The following is a 17,377-nucleotide window of genomic DNA, read 5'->3' as shown; positions in this document are numbered from 1 at the left end:
TTATCCAAGATGTCTTGGCGAAGGATAAGGTTGTTGTGAGAAGATAGTGACAACGGAGTATCCAATAGACATGATGGTTAAGCCTATTCCTTTTGAGAAGATCTAGCTTTATAATTGACATAGATAGAGAGTTAGGCTGCGTTTGTTTTTATTTCTTTTTTCTGTTTCTAAACATTTTTTTTGTTTTTTTGTTCCTAGGAACAAAAAAGGAACAGAAACGCGTTTGTTTGTGTTTTTGTTCCAAAATTATTTTTTTGTTCCCGAAATACATCTCGGAAAGAAACAAGAAACAAAAAAAAAAAGTTGTTTCTTGTTTCGGAACAAAATTTAGAAACACTTTCCATTTTCTTATCTCTTTTTTCTTCTTCTTTTCTTCTTTTTTTTTTCTTTCTTTTTCTTTGGCTCTGTCGCCGGCCTCGGCTAGGGCCGGCGACCGGGCAAGCCGAGGGCCGGCGAGGGCCGGCGACCTCGCCGGAGCGTCGCCGGCCCCGGCGAGGCCGACCTCGCGCCAGTGGGCGAGCTCGGCCCGCCGGATCTCGGCGGCCGAGCTCGCCTAGCCAAGGCGGGCGAGCCTCGCCCGGCTACGTGAGGCTCGGGCTTGCGGGGCCGGCGAGCCTCGCCGTGGCTGGGCGAGGCCGCCCTCGCTCGGCCGGTCGCCACCATGGCCGAGGCCGGCGACCGGCAAAAGAAGAAAAAAGGAAAAAGGAAAAAGAAAAAAAGAAAAAAAGGAAAAATAAATAAGAAAATAAAAATTAAATAGAAATAAATAAAAGAAATAAATAATTTATACAAATTTACCAAACGCGTTTCTGTTCATTTTTATTTCGGAACAAGTTTACTAAACGCGTTTTTTTGTTCAAAAATTGTTTTCCGGAATGTAAAACACTTTTTTTTTTTTTCTCGTTTCCGGAACAGTTTTTAAACGAAATGTTACCAAACGCGCCCTTAGTGTCCATTAGGCGCCAAGAGAGCAACATGAATGATGAACACTATGACTTAGTTTCAAAGATCGAGTCAAAATAGAGAATTATTAAATTTATGTCTTAGATTTGAGTTATTTATATGGCCCGACCCAATTACATAAATATCTAAGTTTTAATCGGACAAAGAAGATGGAGAAGTTCTTGAGCCACTAAGGCTCCGTTCGTTTACGGAAAATAACTTTTCCACATTGCTTCTTTTCATTTTATTTTTATGCTTTCTTTTTCTTTTTTCTTTTTCATTTTTTTAAGTTGAGTTTTTACATTTTTTTTTTTTCCTTTTTCTTTTCTTTCTTTCCTTTTCATCTTCTTCCTTGACCTTGGCCGGTTGTTGGCCACGTGAGTCCCCACAACCGGCCTCAAGCCAGCTCAAGCCTCGTCAACCTATGGCGAGACTCCACCTCGCTCAAGCTCGGTGAGCTAGGTGAGGCTCGCGGCTTGCCTAGATCGGCCGAGTCTCAAGCTTGCCGGCTTAGGCGAAGCTCAAGCTCATCGGATTTGGCGATCGTGTCTTGGTCGGCCGTTGCGCTTGCCATCATCGGCATATGGCGGTAGATGAAGGAGGAGGAAGAAGGAGGAGGAAGGAGGAAGAAAAAGAAAAAGGAAAAAGAAAGGAAAATTAAAATTTAAAATAATAAAAATTCAATTTTTAAAAGTGAAAATAATCAAAAATTCATTTTTTAAAATATATAAAAAAATTAGTTTTTGGTCAATTAGAAATATTAAAATTCAATTTTTTTGGTAATTTTTCCCAAAAAATCAATTTAGATAACGAACAATGGAAAATATTTTCCACTCAAATTTCAGATTTTAGTCGAACATCAAAAAATATAATCATTTTTTGGAAAATGACATTTTGGAAAATATTTTTTGAAAATATGATATTTTCTGTAAAATGAGCTGACACTGAAGAGACAAAAAGAAGGGGCACCATTTGTTTTCACCTTGTGGCCGTGCAAAATACAAAGAAAGAAAGAAAGGCAAGTGGGGCCAAGTGAATTAAAAACAAAAAGGAAAATACAAATAAATTTTTCTCAGGAATAGAATGGTTTTCACTTGCACTCCTAAACAAGCAAGTCCCCACAACAAAATACAATATTAACGGCACAACTTAAATTTCACTCTTGTCAGTTATTTATTTATTTAAGAAAATGTCTTGCACTCGCAAAAATATGATAATTTTTATGATTGAGAAATTAGATCGGAAATCATAATGTTTATGAAAGTCATGCAATAAAGTCATATTTTCGCTAGCGGCAACTTCCACTTGTCGAACTCGGACTATTTGGATTGCCCACTAAATTAAGTATTATTTTGACCTCAATTTAATGATAAAACACGTGAGTATTAAGGATTATGGAGTACATGCATTGATTGGGACTATCAATTGGAATCAAAACTCGAATTTTGTTCAAAATCAACTGACAATCCAATTCAAACTAAAAACGATAGACCAGTTCTTCGAATTCAATTTGAACCATGAGAAACTAATCAAAGATTAATTAATCATTCATGTACCGAAATTCAATAAAATAACAAGATCCATGAGTTTAATTTCGAATTCGCGTGAGCGTTTCATTAGGGAACGAAGGAGGAAGAAAATCCCTTCATCAATGCTTGTCTTTTCGCACATTTCACTACTTGGAATTGCATTTTTGAGAAGAGATGCTTCTGGAAAACCATTTTTCAGGCCACGCAATCTTTTGTTTTTTGTGATCTCCTAAACAACTGCTGTGTTTAGGCTGTAGTTTCTCAAGAGGTTACTTTCCCCCAAAGAAAAAGTTACCATAACTACTGGCCGATTACTCTAATGCATTCTGATTATTCATCACCCGCTGAGTTGGGCGTAATCGAGGATTCAGGGCTTCCTACGATAGCAGGGAGTACTATCAAGCATAGGAAGCTATATGGCTACCATCTTATAATCTCTCACACCTATATAGTTATGTTATTTAAGTGAAAATACTGGGAATTGTGCATTCTATATTAAATTCATTTTCCTAACTTCTAGCATGCCTATTTTCTTTGACCGTAAATAATTTTCTGTTGACCAATCACTTATAGCAAACCAAATACGTGAAAGTCCAGAAAATTAATTTGCAGAAAATGCTTTGACTCAAATAAACACACTCTAAAGAAGAGTTCTAGATCCATTCCGGGTTTTAGAACTAGATTACGACCTAGACTTATATTTCGCAGCTCAGACTAGAAGATCGAAATTGCGATTGTCATATGGCCCAGAATTTCCGAATGGCAACAAAGTCACGATTGCGGCTTTGCATCAGCATTGAGGAATTGATGGCCGATGACGGAGGCAAGAGAGGTTTCCTATTTGTCCTGTCAATTCTACGTTCTATCAGTCTGTTTTGCATGTGAGAGGAAGTATTAAAGTATCCCACAATGCTTGTTATCTAAGATTTTCATTTCAAACTCTTTAAGAGTATCCCTCCATGCTCTTCTCATGTCAAATTTTAGTCCAAGATATTTCGGTAAGTAGCACTAGCAGTTTGGTCTAGCTTCCATCGACCAGAAATGAATGAATGGCCGCTGCAACTACTACAATTCTGAGCAACTACCCACGTGATAAATCAAAAGGACAAAAAAAAAAAAAAAATCTTGGAAAATGGACATAAAATAACGAGGAAGCTTTAGAGTGAAGAAAACTTCTCATGCAACGGAGTCCGTTATTTGGAGCTCTCTATCTCTGCCTCACTAACTCACCACTATCTCACTCAATTCTCACACTCACTCACGACTCGTTCTTGTCAATTTTCGTTCCTTGAAGACTCACCACGAAGAGCTTTTAAATGAAAGATTTGGAGAGAGAAAGGTTAGGAGAAGAAGGATTGCAAACAGGCCCTCTGCTTCCCCAAGAAGCCTCTGCCCTTGGCAGTCATGGCAGCTCCTTCATGCCTTCGAGTGATCCTGCAGTCACGCCACTTGTCGTTTTTAGCACTCTCATTGCCGTTAGCGGCTCTTTCGTTACTGGGTGTGCTGTGAGTACTGTATCAACTGTTAGATTCATCACCGATAAACCAGCTCCATGTTCTTTTATTGATTCTTGATTCTCATTTTCTCCCACATCTGTATTGAATTGGAGGTGTATTTGGCAATCGGGGTGCTTTTTCTGGTGTACCTGATGATCGCTAAGGAGGCAGTGTCATGATTTCTTTCAAGCTTTACTGAAATATTTTGTTGGGAAAAGATACGAGGAAAGAAGCAGATTACTTAGTCAAAGTTTTTCTGTTTTCTTATATTATTGGTCAACATTGTGTTTTCATGAAAAATCTGGGTTTTATTTTGTCCTTGGTGGAAGTAAGATGAAGCAACCAAGATCTGTGTCTGCAACTCTGGTTGAAAGTGTGTCTACTACTGTTCTTGGTGCCTAAAAGTTGGTAAATTATTTTCCAGAAGCACCTGAATGTCATGTTCTTGGTCACTTGGCTGATACCATATTAGGTGACTTGATTATTTTAGAATGTAATAATTTGTTCCGACAACTACTTTGTAATATTTTCCTCTCATAACCCGGGACGAAGGAAGATAGGCTGTGTCGGAGAATCTGATACTTGTTACCGTGTTTTCATATAATAATATCAGCTCGAACCACAATAAAGCATGTAGCTGATTCAGGATCACTCCAGTGATGCAAAAACGATGTCAAATGATCTTTATTATTACTTCAATCACATTTGTGAGAAAGATGCCATTTGGATTTGGACTTTTGCTCTGCCTCTTTATTTTGCATCCATGGTAGAATTTTCTCGACAATTGTGCTTTTTGCTGCATTTCTTGACAAGATTAGTAGCTGCCAAGTACAAGGTACCATTAACTGATGGCATGTTTTTGTAATGCAGGACGGTTTTTCTTCACCAGCCGAGTCAGGCATAATGGAGGATTTAGGCCTCTCCACAGCAGCGGCAAGTCCTATCAAGCATCCATGCTATATTTCTAGGATTGTTCATCCATCAGCCGCTATAAAAATTCCATCAATATACTGTCAAATGAGATTTGTTTGAGTAAAATAAAACGCACGAGACTTAGTAGACTACCTGAAAGTGACTTCTGTATCAGTGACACCAAACGGAGAAATGGAAAGTGGAACACATCTTGGTTTCATATTCTCCCCCTTTTTTGTGTTGCAGTATTCGCTTTTCGGTTCATTAGTAACTGTTGGAGGCCTAATAGCAGCTCTGGTAAATGGAATGGTAACAGATTTGATTGGGCGTAGACGAGTAAGTGATCCTCTACCTCTCCGTTTTATTCTTGAAAGCTCAATGAAAAACCCATCAGATCTCAGGGGAGGCTCATATCTTTTCGATGCAGGCAATGTGGCTTTCTCAAATATTTTGCGCTGCAGGATGGCTTTCTATAGCATATGCCAAGGTTCCTGCCCTTCCTCTCACGTCTTCAGAATTTTTCTTCATTGCTGATGACTTGAAAAACAGGCTTAATAATTTAAATTGCATTTTCCATCTTTCATGCTTATCATATGGATGAGTTCATTCAGATATCAGTCCTGTAGGATGTTTTTTGTGATTTTTCATTGCAATTGTAAAATTTTGCACTTCAAACTCTCTGCCTAGCTGGGGATCACGTTCATGCAATTGATTTTCTTCCAGCTAAGATGCAAGGAATATTTTTACAACATCTTATTTTTGTGAATGATCAAGTCATGGTTTAGTCAGTGAGATAGAGCGTTAGCACTTAATGGTATATCCATTGAATCTGCAGAATGCTTGGTGGCTGGATATTGGGAGACTGCTAAATGGGCTTGGCATTGGGATTACATGTTACGTGGTATATGCAGGAAGATTCGGACTTATTGTCCCTATAAATTTTATAGAAGTTGACGCTTGCCAACATGCTGTTGATTATTTTCTCTGTTTCCAAACAGGTACCAGTGTACATTGCAGAGATAACACCTAGAAGTGTCCGGGGAGCATTCACAACAATGAATCAGGTCAAAAAGTTTGGACAACGTAGAAATTGAATTTGAGTCGAGACAATTCATTTGCTTACCAACACACTTGGCCTCTGTTGCAGTTCATGTTATGCTGTGGCTTTTCCATGATTTACTTTCTCGGAACCATCGTTTCCTGGCGCATCTTGGCTCTGATCAGTAGTCTCTCTGCTCCCTTCTTTTATGTTAAGCGGTGAATAAGTTGGGAAAATATCGGAGGGTCATTCTTGGTGATTTCATCTTCAGGTGTTATTCCTTCTGTCATACAAATTGCGGGTTTGTTCTTTGTTCCAGAGTCTCCTAGATGGCTGGTAAGTTGTTAGTGGAGTTGAGGCATAGAATTAGCATTTTAATGGTAGCTATGGAAAGCAATCCAATTGGTGTTGGTTACCCTAGTAAGAACTTGCTAGTTGTATAGAATTATAGAAATGGATGACTTTTGTTGTAAGGAAGATTCCTAGCACACAGTCACTTGCAGGTAAGAGTCCACCGAGAGGAGGATTTTGAAGTCACATTACAGAGACTCAGAGGCAAAGGTGTCAATATTACTCAGGAAGCAGCCGATATCAGAGTAATACCTCAGTCTGGCATGTCTTTTTCTTATAATTTGGAGGCATCTGATATTTTGGCAATGATGTGCTCTCATTTCACTTATTCTTATAGGACTACACAGAGACCTTTGAACGACAGTCCCAGTCTAGAATTCTTGATTTGTTCCAAAGACGATATGCTCGTCCACTTATGGTGAGAATGCCCTCCAAATTATTCAAGATGCTTGCGATTCTTTTCCTAATCTTATAACTGTCAGATAGCAGTTGGGCTGATGATGCTTCAACAATTTAGTGGGAGCAATGCATTTGCCTACTATACAGGCTCCATATTTGAATCAGCTGGTAATATCAAACACTAAATACATTAGTAAATTACAAATAATGAAGGCTCGGTCATCTTTATCTTTTTTTTTCTATCTTGGCAGGCATCTCAAGTAGCTTTGGTACCAGAAGCATAGCAATTATCGAGGTACTTGACATCCAGAATTGTGGTGAAAGATGATTTTTGTTTTTTCATCGTATGTTCTAGAAATTCTACACTTGTTTTGCAGATCCCAGCAACTGCTGTTAGTGTAATCTTAACTGATAAAGCCGGAAGACGACCACTTCTGATGGTTAGGAAAATGACAAATTTTCTATAATTGCCTTAACGAGATCACTTTTCGAGATACTGAACCTGAACCCAACTTTTATTTGCAGATTTCTTCAGCCGTAATGTCGTCCAGTTGCGTTCTTCTAGGATTGTCATTCGTTATTCAGGTTTCGTGAACGATAACTATTCCTATTTGCGGTTTTTGATGTTCTTTAAGTGACCTTATTTTTTCCGGCTATTTTTTTCTATTGTTGAACCAGGAACTTAATCATTGGAAGGCAGTGACCCCAATTCTGGCGTATGTAGCACTAATCGTAAGTTTCTATAGGAGTGCCTTTTTTCCTTGTCCCTTTTCATCTTAAACCATTATGCAATGACTCGTTCTCTTGAAGTTTGCTGACAGACGACTATTTTGTTTAGGGGTATTGCGTAGGCTACTCGCTTGGCATGGGAGGGTTACCATGGGTTATCATGTCTGAGGTACTTGGCTTCAGTCTAAATTTGCACTCGGCAATCTTTCATATCACAAGACCATTCTCAGTCATATGTTCTCTGTAGATATTCCCTGTAAACATTAAAGGGTCAGCCGGGAGCCTGGTGACATTTGTGAATTGGTCCTGTTCCTGGATTGTGACTTACACTTTCAACTTCATGTTTGAATGGAGCCCACCCGGTACTCTCTCTCTCTCTCTCTCTCTCTCTCTTCTGTGCGTGTGTGATATATTCAGTATCTATGCTTAATCTGGCTTGTGCTTCTTTCAGGGACATTTTTCATATTCGCGTGCATATGCGGTCTCACGGTCGTATTCACCATGAAGCTAGTGCCGGAGACCAAGGGACGAGCATTGGAAGAACTGCAAGCATCACTTGCCCATTTTCTTTGATGAGTATGAGCCGCAGGTTGTTAAAACTTGAATTGTTGTGAGAGCCAAACAGAAGCAGCATTGACAGGAAGTTCCGTAGTAGGACATTCCATTAATAACGTTAGACTCCACAGACCGAATTGTACATGGGGTAATTTCAAGTTTAAGCAACTAAATTTCTATAATTCCGTACTGATAGTACAACATAAATTTGGTAGCCACTAGTACAAGTCAAATGAAATGGGTAATTTTCTGATTAACTAGATTTTAGTAAATTCAATTTTGTCTGTCACTTGAATATGACGTTGGCTAATAGTATCACCTAGAGAGGGTGAATAAGTGATTTTAAGAAACTTGGCAAAATATTGGGAATCAAAGAGGTCAAGTTTGATATGAGCATAATATTGAATATGAGCAGTAAGTTTGATATGCACAGGAACAGATTTTATCAAATGGTGTAATGGATTATGAGCAGTAAGTTTGATATGCACAGGAACAGATTTTATCAAATGGTGTAATGGGCTTCTATCATGTAGTAATGAATATAATTAGAGAGATAGAGAATGATGCACTCATAACTTTATAGTAATTTGGCTTAGTGTAAGCCTATATCCACTTTCCCAAACTAATCACCTACCGACTCGATTCCACTAGTAGTCTATGAGTAATTACAATAGAATGCGCTACTTATAACCAAGTGCTTCTTTTTAAGTTTGGTCTCACTGTTTCACCACTAAGCATAAATTATAATACTGTCAACAGTTCTCAAGAGCTTACAATTTTAGTATGCTCAAAAAGACAAAGTATGAAGTAAAGCTTTCTCTTAAATTTGGATTTTTGCACTTCGAATCTTTGGTATACTCTTCTTGGCGTCTTGTTGATCTCCTTTTATACTCCTTAGCGTCCAAACTTCTCATTGTACAATCTTCACGAGGATCAATCTCCAAGTAGACTGTCAAACAATTATTTAGTAGATCAATGTAGCATTTGGAGTCAATCAATCTTGATTTCCCATAGATTTGGTCACCCATACAATCATATCTCTAGTTTCCAAAAACAAAGTAGCTTGTCTATGAGTATATTGTCTTTGGAATGATTGTTAATCAACCCAGAAATTGCGCGTAATTGGTATTTTCCATGTAGATAATCTTTGAGATTGATAATTAACACTTTCTTCTATATTAGGAAGCTATACTAGATAACTAGCTATCATATAATAAGAAGAAATAATCCGTCTTGAGATATTATCCTCAAATTTTGTGATAAGATTGTTTAAGGTAGTGTAGTTGCTCCACTTATATCAGCAATCCCCTGTTATATCCAACTTCTAGGTGATATCCAAGCTTTTGGTGATATAAATTTCGGTTATATCATACTTCCCTATTAGACTTATGCTTATACCAAGTGCTTCTCACTGGTCTCTTCAAGTACAATGGTGATGTAGATTCTTATTCACCATGAAGGTAGTGCTGAAGACCAGGGGGCGCGAGCATTGGAAGTACTGCAAGCTCACTTGCCCATTTTCTTTGATGATTATGAGTTGCAATTGTTGGAATTTGAGTTGTTTTGAACTAAAGGTGATTGATCTCAGATCCGCTCCTACTTAGAAATTGGGAATTGAATCGGAAGGAACGGTTCCCAATTTTTGGAACCGAGGACCGGGTTGATTTGGTCCACTAGAACCAACTACTTAGCAAAAAAAAAATTAAAAAAATGCTAGAGTTGTTATTATTTTAGGGTTTATTACTATTTTTAAGAAATTAAATATTTGAAAAAAAGTGGCAGTCCGATTCCTCCTTGGAACCAGGAACTTGACTAAAATCACCGATTCCATTTTTATGAAACTGAAACTGAAAACTGGACCGATACTCTTAAGAACTGAACCAAATCGGCCGGTTTGATTTGGTTCGGGTGGCTCCTGGTTCGATCGGTCTGATATGGCCAAACACAAGCAGCAGTGATAGGAAGGCTGACAAGAGGCTTTTTCTTGCTAAATGTTAATGCAACGTGAAACGGGGAGGAAAGAAAAATGAAGTTTCATAGTAATACCTTCTATAAACGACGATAGATTACACAGACCGAATTGTATATCGCAGAAATTTGGTAGCCACTAGTGCGAGTCAAATGGAAGTGGTAATTTTCTGATTAGCTAGAGATATTAGTAAATTTCGTCGGTAACTTACGTATGTATTACTAGATAAACAGGTCACCTGTCAACTCATTTTTACTGATGCTGTTATGAATTACACTATAGTAGTTGTTCGTTGCTAAACGCGAACAATCGATCTGTGATTTCGTGCATGGATCGTCAAGATTTTGCTATAAAATCAGCCCCAAAAGCGTCGTTTCGCTTTTCCCCGCCATCAGATTTTTGAAATCGATTTGCTGCTCAAGTTCTGAGATGAGAATCGAACCTCCGCCCTGGCTAGTAGGGGTTCAAAACTGGTGTTGAGTTGCTGCCACCCAAACGAAAGAGATGGTTTTAAATGAATTTCAACTCAATCATTGAACTTGTCCTATTTATTTATACCCACTGGAACATAAGTAACAATCAATCTTCTATTTCTTTCCAATATAGGGTAGAAGGTTTGGTACGGTTCAATTTTGAAAGAGAAACAAATCCATAAATTAATCGCGGCCACGACTACTGCAGATTTTAGAATCATGAAAAGCAATCATTCACGTGATCCCACTGAGAACGTGCGGTGAAAGTGACGTGGAAATGGACAGGATTTTACAATTAAATTAACATGAAATTATTTGAGAAATAAATGAGAAATTTTCATTAAAGTAAAGCCCACCATTTGCCTCCAACAGGAAAGGAAACCCAACAGAAGCAAAACCCTTACTTTTATTTCTTCTCCTTTTCTCTAATCACTTTAGGTGTGTATAATAATTATTCTGTTTCTCTATTTTTTATTTTTTTGTTCCTAAAAATAGATTTAGAATATAAATTTATTTAATAATATAATTTTATTTTTCTATTTATAAAATAAAATTTTACTCTAAAAATAAGTTTGGTATAGAAATTAAAATAAAACTTTTTTTCTTTTTTTATTTTATTTTATTTCTAGAATAAAATTAAGAAATAAAAACTTTTATTATCACTCATTATCATCACCGTCTGTCGACCGCCACCAGTCCCCCAGCCGCTGTTGTTGGTTACTCACCAATCAACCACTTGTTAGCTGTCTCCCATCACCACATGAGAGCAAGAAATTTTGTGTTTCAAACAAATTTATATTTCAAACATAAATTTTATATCATTATTAAACATGTATTTTTGAAAAAATTCAGATAATAAAAATAGAAAAATTAATTTTGAAACAAAAGAATTATCATTCACACTTGAAGACTCACACATCACGTGTAGGCAAGTCCACGGAAGATTTGAATGTACATATATATAAATATAAGATAGTCTCTCTATATATGTCATTCAAAAAAAAATTATTTAAATCTTTTTCTCATGCAATCGGGTCGAGTTCCTATCTAAATTTGAGGTATAATTTAATAGGAAAAACTTAAAAAAACTAATAAGTTGAACGTGCAGTAATCATATAGCATTGAACCAGAAACTTTCTGGTGAGTCTTTGTCATAGTTTCACACAGCCGAAAGTCCATTGGTTTAAGTCCTTTATATGCATAGAAGATTCGTTCTTGTCACCTCCATTCCTTGCAATTCTTGCTCATCAGAAATAAAGAGACATGGAGGGAGAGAGCCCAGAAGAAGATGGGCTCTCAACAAGCTCTCTGCTTCTCAAAGAAGTCTCTAATTGTGGCAATCAAGGTGACTCCGCATCTTCCAGTGATTCTTCTGTCACGGCTCTTCTCGTTTTTAGCACACTGGTCGCTGTTTGCGGGGCTATTACAACTGGCTGCGCTGTGAGTATTGGTGCTGCACCAACCACGCTATGCATTCCAAAGCAATTTATGAGCCATCCACTTTGTCTTTATGGAGTCTTTGTTTTCTCTGTGATGTTTTTCTGTTCATCGTTACCAAGATGCTTTCTATTGGACTGCAGTTTAAGGAAAGGTCATACTCACCAGTTCTTTCCAATTCATGAATATCTAGTAGCCTCAAGAATATACAATTAACTTGGTTAGCAGGTTCTGCATCATATGGCCTGTCCCTGAAAAAATAGCATCCACAGGAATTATTAATAGGTATTTTGTGTTCTTGTAATAATATGTTCGCATAAGATTGGGACTGTTACAACCACTGGGGAAGTGATCAAGTATTCGAGCTCCGTTGCATTATCAGGAGAAAAGGGAAAGAGAGAAAAGAAAGCATGAAATTAGGAGCCAGTGTTTGGGCTGACCATATTGTGCTGCCTCAATTGAGGCTGTTTTTCCTCACGAGGTTACTCGCAGTCACAAAGTCACATTGACAATGGCGAGCAATTTACTGCGCAGGTGGGTTATTCGTCACCAGCTATGTCAGGCATAAAGGAAGATCTGGGACTTTCTGTAGCGGCGGTTAGTCTACCTTACTCCTCACAAATGAAGAATCTGTCAAATGGGTCTGATGTATTCAGCTAATTGCTGGAATAGGATCAGGATGGGATGATTGCTGCACAGTTTTAATTGATTTAACTATCATCTAAACTCTAATCTTCCAATTATAATCCTGATTTTCTACATACATTGTTCCTTAACATATAATATAGCATTTAACTCTTTATCTTAATTGATAAGCACTAAAAACATATCTTGTGTTAAGGACTGCTGACAGTAAGTGGTCAGTTACGGTTCAGGTTCTCTGTATCAATCATTCCCCCATTATGCTGCAGTATTCACTTTTTGGTTCGATGCTGACAATTGGAGGAGTAACAGCATCTTTACTGAATGGAACTATTACAGATATGATTGGTCGAAAGCGTGTAAGTACTTCATGAGCTATTGACTTTCTAAAATTTCACAATTGCGTTGGACCAAATTTCTCTTGTTGTATCTTGTGATGCAGACAATGTGGCTCTCTCAAATACTTTGCACAGCTGGATGGCTTTCTATAGCACTTACCAAGGTTCCTTCCCTTTCTCTCGGCTCTCCAAGTTCTCCTCATAAGTGGCCAGCACATGTGAAATTTGAACTTAGTGAACAGAATAGGAAATGCTCTAAAGAGAATTTACTGGTAACTTCCAGTTCGGTGTGGTCAGGGAAGATATTGATTTCCATCTGTTGTTCGTTTACATGATCGTGTTCTCATATTACTATGGAAGAATGTTTAAGTTGGCTAGACAAATTACAAATTTTAAGTTTCTTGACATCACTTTCAATGGGTGCTTTTCTTTTTCAGTGGAAAATACTTATATAAATACTCCAAATGCAAAAGTACAAATCAAGGCGAACTTCTAGTCTGAGTCTCCAAGCATATTGCTCTTTGCTTATCCGATACAACCAAAGTTTCTCATTCAGAAGGAATACAATTGAAAGTAAATATATCATAAGATGCCATTGATCCAATCTTTGCTAGCTTGTCTGCACACTGATTTGGTTCCCTGATTTCATGCTTAATCCTCACCTGCTGCAATTCACCTAACAAGTCCCTGCATTCATTCAAATTCGAGTTCAAGTTATGGATGTCAACACTGGTATTTTGCGAGGCATATATCAGATGACTGGCATCAGATTCAATCTCTAGACATATTATATTTGAATCTAAAGCAATAGTTTCTCCCCCTTGATAGCCCACACTTCCACAGCAAATGCAGAAGTCTTTCCCAAACGATGGGTATAACCCTTCACCCATTCTCCTTGATCTTCTGTTATTATGCCCCCAACTCCAGCAACTCCTGTACTCTCCACCACCGCTCCATCAAAATTCAATTTGAGCCAGCTTCTGAAATTTCCCATTTTGATCCTGATCTGGACTTCTTTCAGCATTGTTTAATCTTTGTAAATGCAGCAGATGTTCCCTGCTTTATCTAAACAAAAAGATGCCAAGTTAGTTTAGAATAGTGATTGAAAAAGCAACAGCATTCCTATATGCAAAGAACCCACAATCCTATTAAGAGAAAGCACAACAACAGATCCTAGGCCTAAGGTACCAAGTTTTAGTTATCACATCCCTAATCCACTCCCTTAAGGATTTTTGTAGCTTCCAACCATAGAAGGAGGAAGTCCAATGTCATCCCAAAGTTTCTGAGCAAAAATGGAAAATCTCTTGGCAAATGAATTATTGTCTCCCTTGAGTATCACATAAGGGACACACTCGTCATTCATGCCTCTGTGAACAAGCAGATGCCTTGTGGCAGTACTGTTATGAAGAAGCAACCAAATAATTTGATTCTAGAGGTCACATCACATTTCCACACCCAATACTAGTTCTCCCCTTTACCATCTCGTGGGTCCAAATCCTCCGCTGTCTGGTAGGCAGAACGCAAGCAGCACTACTTGCTAGTCTTGGAGAAGTTCCATCAGAATTTAACTAGCTGCAATATTTTTCATTATCTCTTAACTGTACACTTGCAGAATGCTTGGTGGCTGGATGCTGGAAGAGCATTAATAGGATTTGGCATTGGAGTCACAGGCTATGTGGTAATATGCACTTTGGACTTTCTGTTACACTTATGGGAACCACGATGATCATCACCTCTCTTCTCCCATCAGGTACATGTATACATCGCAGAAATAACACCTAAAAATGTTCGGGGAGCATTTGCTTCATTCAATTCGGTAAGAATAAAATTGGAACATTTTGATATTGCTTTATGTTGCAAATACATCACCTTTTGGTCTATTCTTCTTGAGTTGCAGTTCGTGCAAGCCTGTGGCTTTTCAATGACATACTTTGTTGGAACTATTGTTTCCTGGCGCGCCTTGGCTTTGATTGGTAGTGTCTGGGACTCTATTTACAGTTATTCCTAAAAAAAGAGTTGAGAAAATAAAATAAAAGGTCGCCTCTTGCATTTTATGTTTCAGGTGGAATTCCTGGCGTAATACAAATTTTCAGTTTATACTTCATACCAGAGTCTCCTAGATGGTTGGTAAGTTCCTTCAGGATTTTCCATTAGTTGTGTACAAGTGACAATTTGATATGTGAGAAAATTAAATTTAAAGTTGTACTACTAAGCTTCCAAGAACTATGCAATCTTATGTGAATGATTTTACAGGCAAAAGTGGGTCGAAAACAGGAGTTTGAAGCTGCCTTACAGAGACTCAGAGGCAAAAGCACTGATATTTCCCAGGAAGCGGCTGAGATCAGAGTAAAATTCTCATTCCCTTCACAATTTTCTGAGGAAAAGCTGATTTTTTCCCTCAAGGACCGATGAATTCTAGGACTTCACATTCTCAGCTTATGTGAATCCCACAGGTCTACACAGAAACCTTTGAAAGGCAATCTCACTCAAGATTTCTAGATGTGTTTCAACAAAGATATGCTCATGCACTCACAGTGAGCTTCTCTTCAACTACATATAAACATTTATGCACACATCTATATGCCATGCTGTCTAGTGAGGACTTCATTTTCGAATCATTCTAAATCTTAGATAGGACTTGGACTGATGCTGCTTCAGCAGTTTGGTGGAGCTAGTGCTTTCTCGTACTATGCAAGCACCATTTTTGAATCAGCTGGTAAAATAAATGCTTCTCTACTACTTCAGGAAGTGTGAGGAAATAATTATGACAAAATTTTTTCCATGACAGATTTTTCAACTAGCATTGGCACCAGGAGCGTGGCTATTGTCACAGTAAGCCGTTTTTCTGTCTTCAGGAGAGTTTTTTAGATACTCAATTATGGAATATTGTCATGAAATTTGACTTCTGCATGTTGCTTTTACAAATAGTTTGACATGATTTGTAGATGCCAGCACTTGCAATTACTGTATTCTTGACTGATAAAGCTGGACGGCGACCGCTTTTGATGGTTAGGAAAAGAAACTCGTTCTCTTTTGGTTCCTAAAAGAATCATTCATCAGAAAGCTGAAATTGAGCTTGAGGTTGTTCTCGATTTGCAGGTTTCTTCTGCTGGAATGTGCTTAAGCTGTTTAATCCTAGGATTTTCATTTTACATGCAGGTTAGCTATACTATAACTAAATCAACCACTAGCACACTTGGGGTTCTTTAAGAATTTGACCTGCTTTTTGTTCATTCATGTCCTTGCCCCTTGTCTACAGGATCTGCACAATTTCAAGGATGTCACTCCAATTTTGGTTTTCCTAGCTATATTGGTAAATCATTATACCAGAGCTTAGCGAAGCTAGTCTATAACTGTGTGGTGAGTTTTGATGAAGTTGCTGATAGACTAAGTAATGCAATCAGGCATATTTTATATCTCTGTCACTTGGCATGCAAGGACTGCCATGGGTTCTAATGTCTGAGGTGCGAATCCATAATAACTTTTATTGAATTTTATGATGACAAAGACTAAAATCAAAGGCCAGTGACTGCTGTGATTCCACCTTACGTAGATATTCCCAGTAAATGTAAGAGGGAGAGCAGGAAGCATGGTGATCTTTACCCACTGGTCCTGTTCCTGGATTGTGAGCTACAGTTTCAACTTCATGTTTGAATGGAGCGCACCTGGTATGCTTGCTGTCTCCGTTGACTTCCTTTACACAGTATGATCTCAGTATTTTGGAGCTTAAGCGCATGTGAATGTGCCCTTGGATATATTGGGAGCATTATCCAATAGTCATTTTTTTTGCATCTTGGCTGTGCTTTTTCCAGAAACATTTTTCATATTCGCTGGCATTTGTGGTTTCGCAATCCTGTTTACTGTGACGTTAGTGCCGGAGACCAAAGGGCGAGCCCTGGAAGAACTGCAAGCATCGCTTGCTCATTTTTCTGCGGTGACTTAAATTCACGGATCTTCTATTTGTATTATGCCTGCTGGGATGTCAAAAGAACATTGTGGGATCAACGTTTGTTCCTGATCGTTGCAAAGAATGAGCTGTAACGTGAAATGGAAGAGCAAAAGCATTGTGAATTCTTGTCCTTTTGCTGGGTGATGATTTTTACAGAGCACTAGTCAAGTTTTTATTTATATTTAACCGTCAGATGGTGCTGGCCAACTTTGATTGATCTGGACAAGTCCACCTTCTTAGGCAGTCCGAATCATGCACTCTCACACGTCGCCCTAGTGCATTCAGGATTTTACTTGTAAAGTGCGCTCCCTCCCAATAAGGCTTAAACCCAAGACCACAAAAGATAAGTGGTATTTGTTATCATCTAAATTGATTTAGTCAGTAGTGTTTTGTAGAGTACCTGTCCTTATGCGTTCTTTTACCACAAACCAAAGTTCTTAAATTCTGTCACACTCCAGTTCGTACTAGACTCGAGGGAATCATAAAGCTGCCCTTCAATAAACAAAGGAGGAAGCCATAAAGAATTCAACTTAATCATATAAAAATAAAAATAAATCTTATCACAAAATTATAGTTGATGTGAATACCAAAGCATCATAAATATTATGCGGCATTTT

General features: G+C 38.1%; 2 protein-coding genes across 10 annotated transcripts; both read left to right on the top strand.

Moving 5' to 3' along the window:
- The first annotated feature begins 3,657 nt into the window (after positions 1-3,657).
- On the top strand, positions 3,658-8,132 carry LOC104432350 (sugar transporter ERD6-like 5). Its single transcript, XM_010044815.3, has 18 exons — positions 3,658-3,976; positions 4,838-4,900; positions 5,126-5,215; positions 5,307-5,366; positions 5,715-5,780; positions 5,878-5,943; positions 6,027-6,102; positions 6,190-6,254; positions 6,422-6,514; positions 6,607-6,687; positions 6,752-6,836; positions 6,920-6,963; positions 7,046-7,108; positions 7,194-7,253; positions 7,347-7,400; positions 7,507-7,566; positions 7,645-7,759; positions 7,849-8,132. Exons 1-18 carry the CDS (start codon positions 3,788-3,790, stop codon positions 7,968-7,970), a joined length of 1,452 nt encoding a protein of 483 aa, XP_010043117.2. The 5' UTR covers positions 3,658-3,787; the 3' UTR covers positions 7,971-8,132.
- Positions 8,133-11,556: 3,424 nt separating this feature from the next.
- On the top strand, positions 11,557-16,979 carry LOC104432351 (sugar transporter ERD6-like 10). Of its 9 annotated transcripts, none has more exons than XM_039306596.1 (17): positions 11,557-11,834; positions 12,366-12,428; positions 12,743-12,832; positions 12,916-12,975; positions 14,424-14,489; positions 14,562-14,627; positions 14,709-14,784; positions 14,874-14,938; positions 15,065-15,157; positions 15,265-15,345; positions 15,443-15,527; positions 15,600-15,643; positions 15,757-15,819; positions 15,911-15,970; positions 16,071-16,124; positions 16,216-16,275; positions 16,365-16,979. In XM_039306596.1, the coding sequence occupies exons 1-17, from the start codon at positions 11,658-11,660 to the stop codon at positions 16,518-16,520; spliced, it is 1,359 nt and encodes a 452-aa protein (XP_039162530.1). In that variant the 5' UTR covers positions 11,557-11,657; the 3' UTR covers positions 16,521-16,979. The 9 variants fall into 9 exon arrangements, with proteins under 9 accessions (XP_039162530.1, XP_039162529.1, XP_039162528.1 ...); XM_039306595.1 differs by having other exon boundaries at positions 12,707-12,832; XM_039306594.1 differs by having other exon boundaries at positions 11,557-11,844; positions 12,696-12,832.
- Positions 16,980-17,377: the final 398 nt, after the last annotated feature.

The sequence above is a fragment of the Eucalyptus grandis genome, chromosome 2 (assembly GCF_016545825.1).
Source record: "Eucalyptus grandis isolate ANBG69807.140 chromosome 2, ASM1654582v1, whole genome shotgun sequence".
NCBI classification, from domain to species: Eukaryota; Viridiplantae; Streptophyta; class Magnoliopsida; order Myrtales; family Myrtaceae; genus Eucalyptus; species Eucalyptus grandis.
Note: the sequence above shows the minus strand (reverse complement) of the source record. Positions and strands in the feature narration are given on the sequence as shown.

Excerpts from the sequence above, each read along its gene's own strand:
- LOC104432351 (XM_039306594.1), top strand. The coding sequence starts at position 11,658 with ATGGAGGGAGAGAGCCCAGAAGAAGATGGGCTCTCAACAAGCTCTCTG. Across the intron at positions 12,833-12,915 it reads ATATGATTGGTCGAAAGCGT|ACAATGTGGCTCTCTCAAAT; the intron begins GTAAGTACTTCA and ends CTTGTGATGCAG. Across the intron at positions 16,276-16,364 it reads CATGGGTTCTAATGTCTGAG|ATATTCCCAGTAAATGTAAG; the intron begins GTGCGAATCCAT and ends CACCTTACGTAG.
- LOC104432350 (XM_010044815.3), top strand. The coding sequence starts at position 3,788 with ATGAAAGATTTGGAGAGAGAAAGGTTAGGAGAAGAAGGATTGCAAACA. Across the intron at positions 3,977-4,837 it reads CTTTCGTTACTGGGTGTGCT|GACGGTTTTTCTTCACCAGC; the intron begins GTGAGTACTGTA and ends TTTGTAATGCAG. Across the intron at positions 6,837-6,919 it reads CTCCATATTTGAATCAGCTG|GCATCTCAAGTAGCTTTGGT; the intron begins GTAATATCAAAC and ends CTATCTTGGCAG.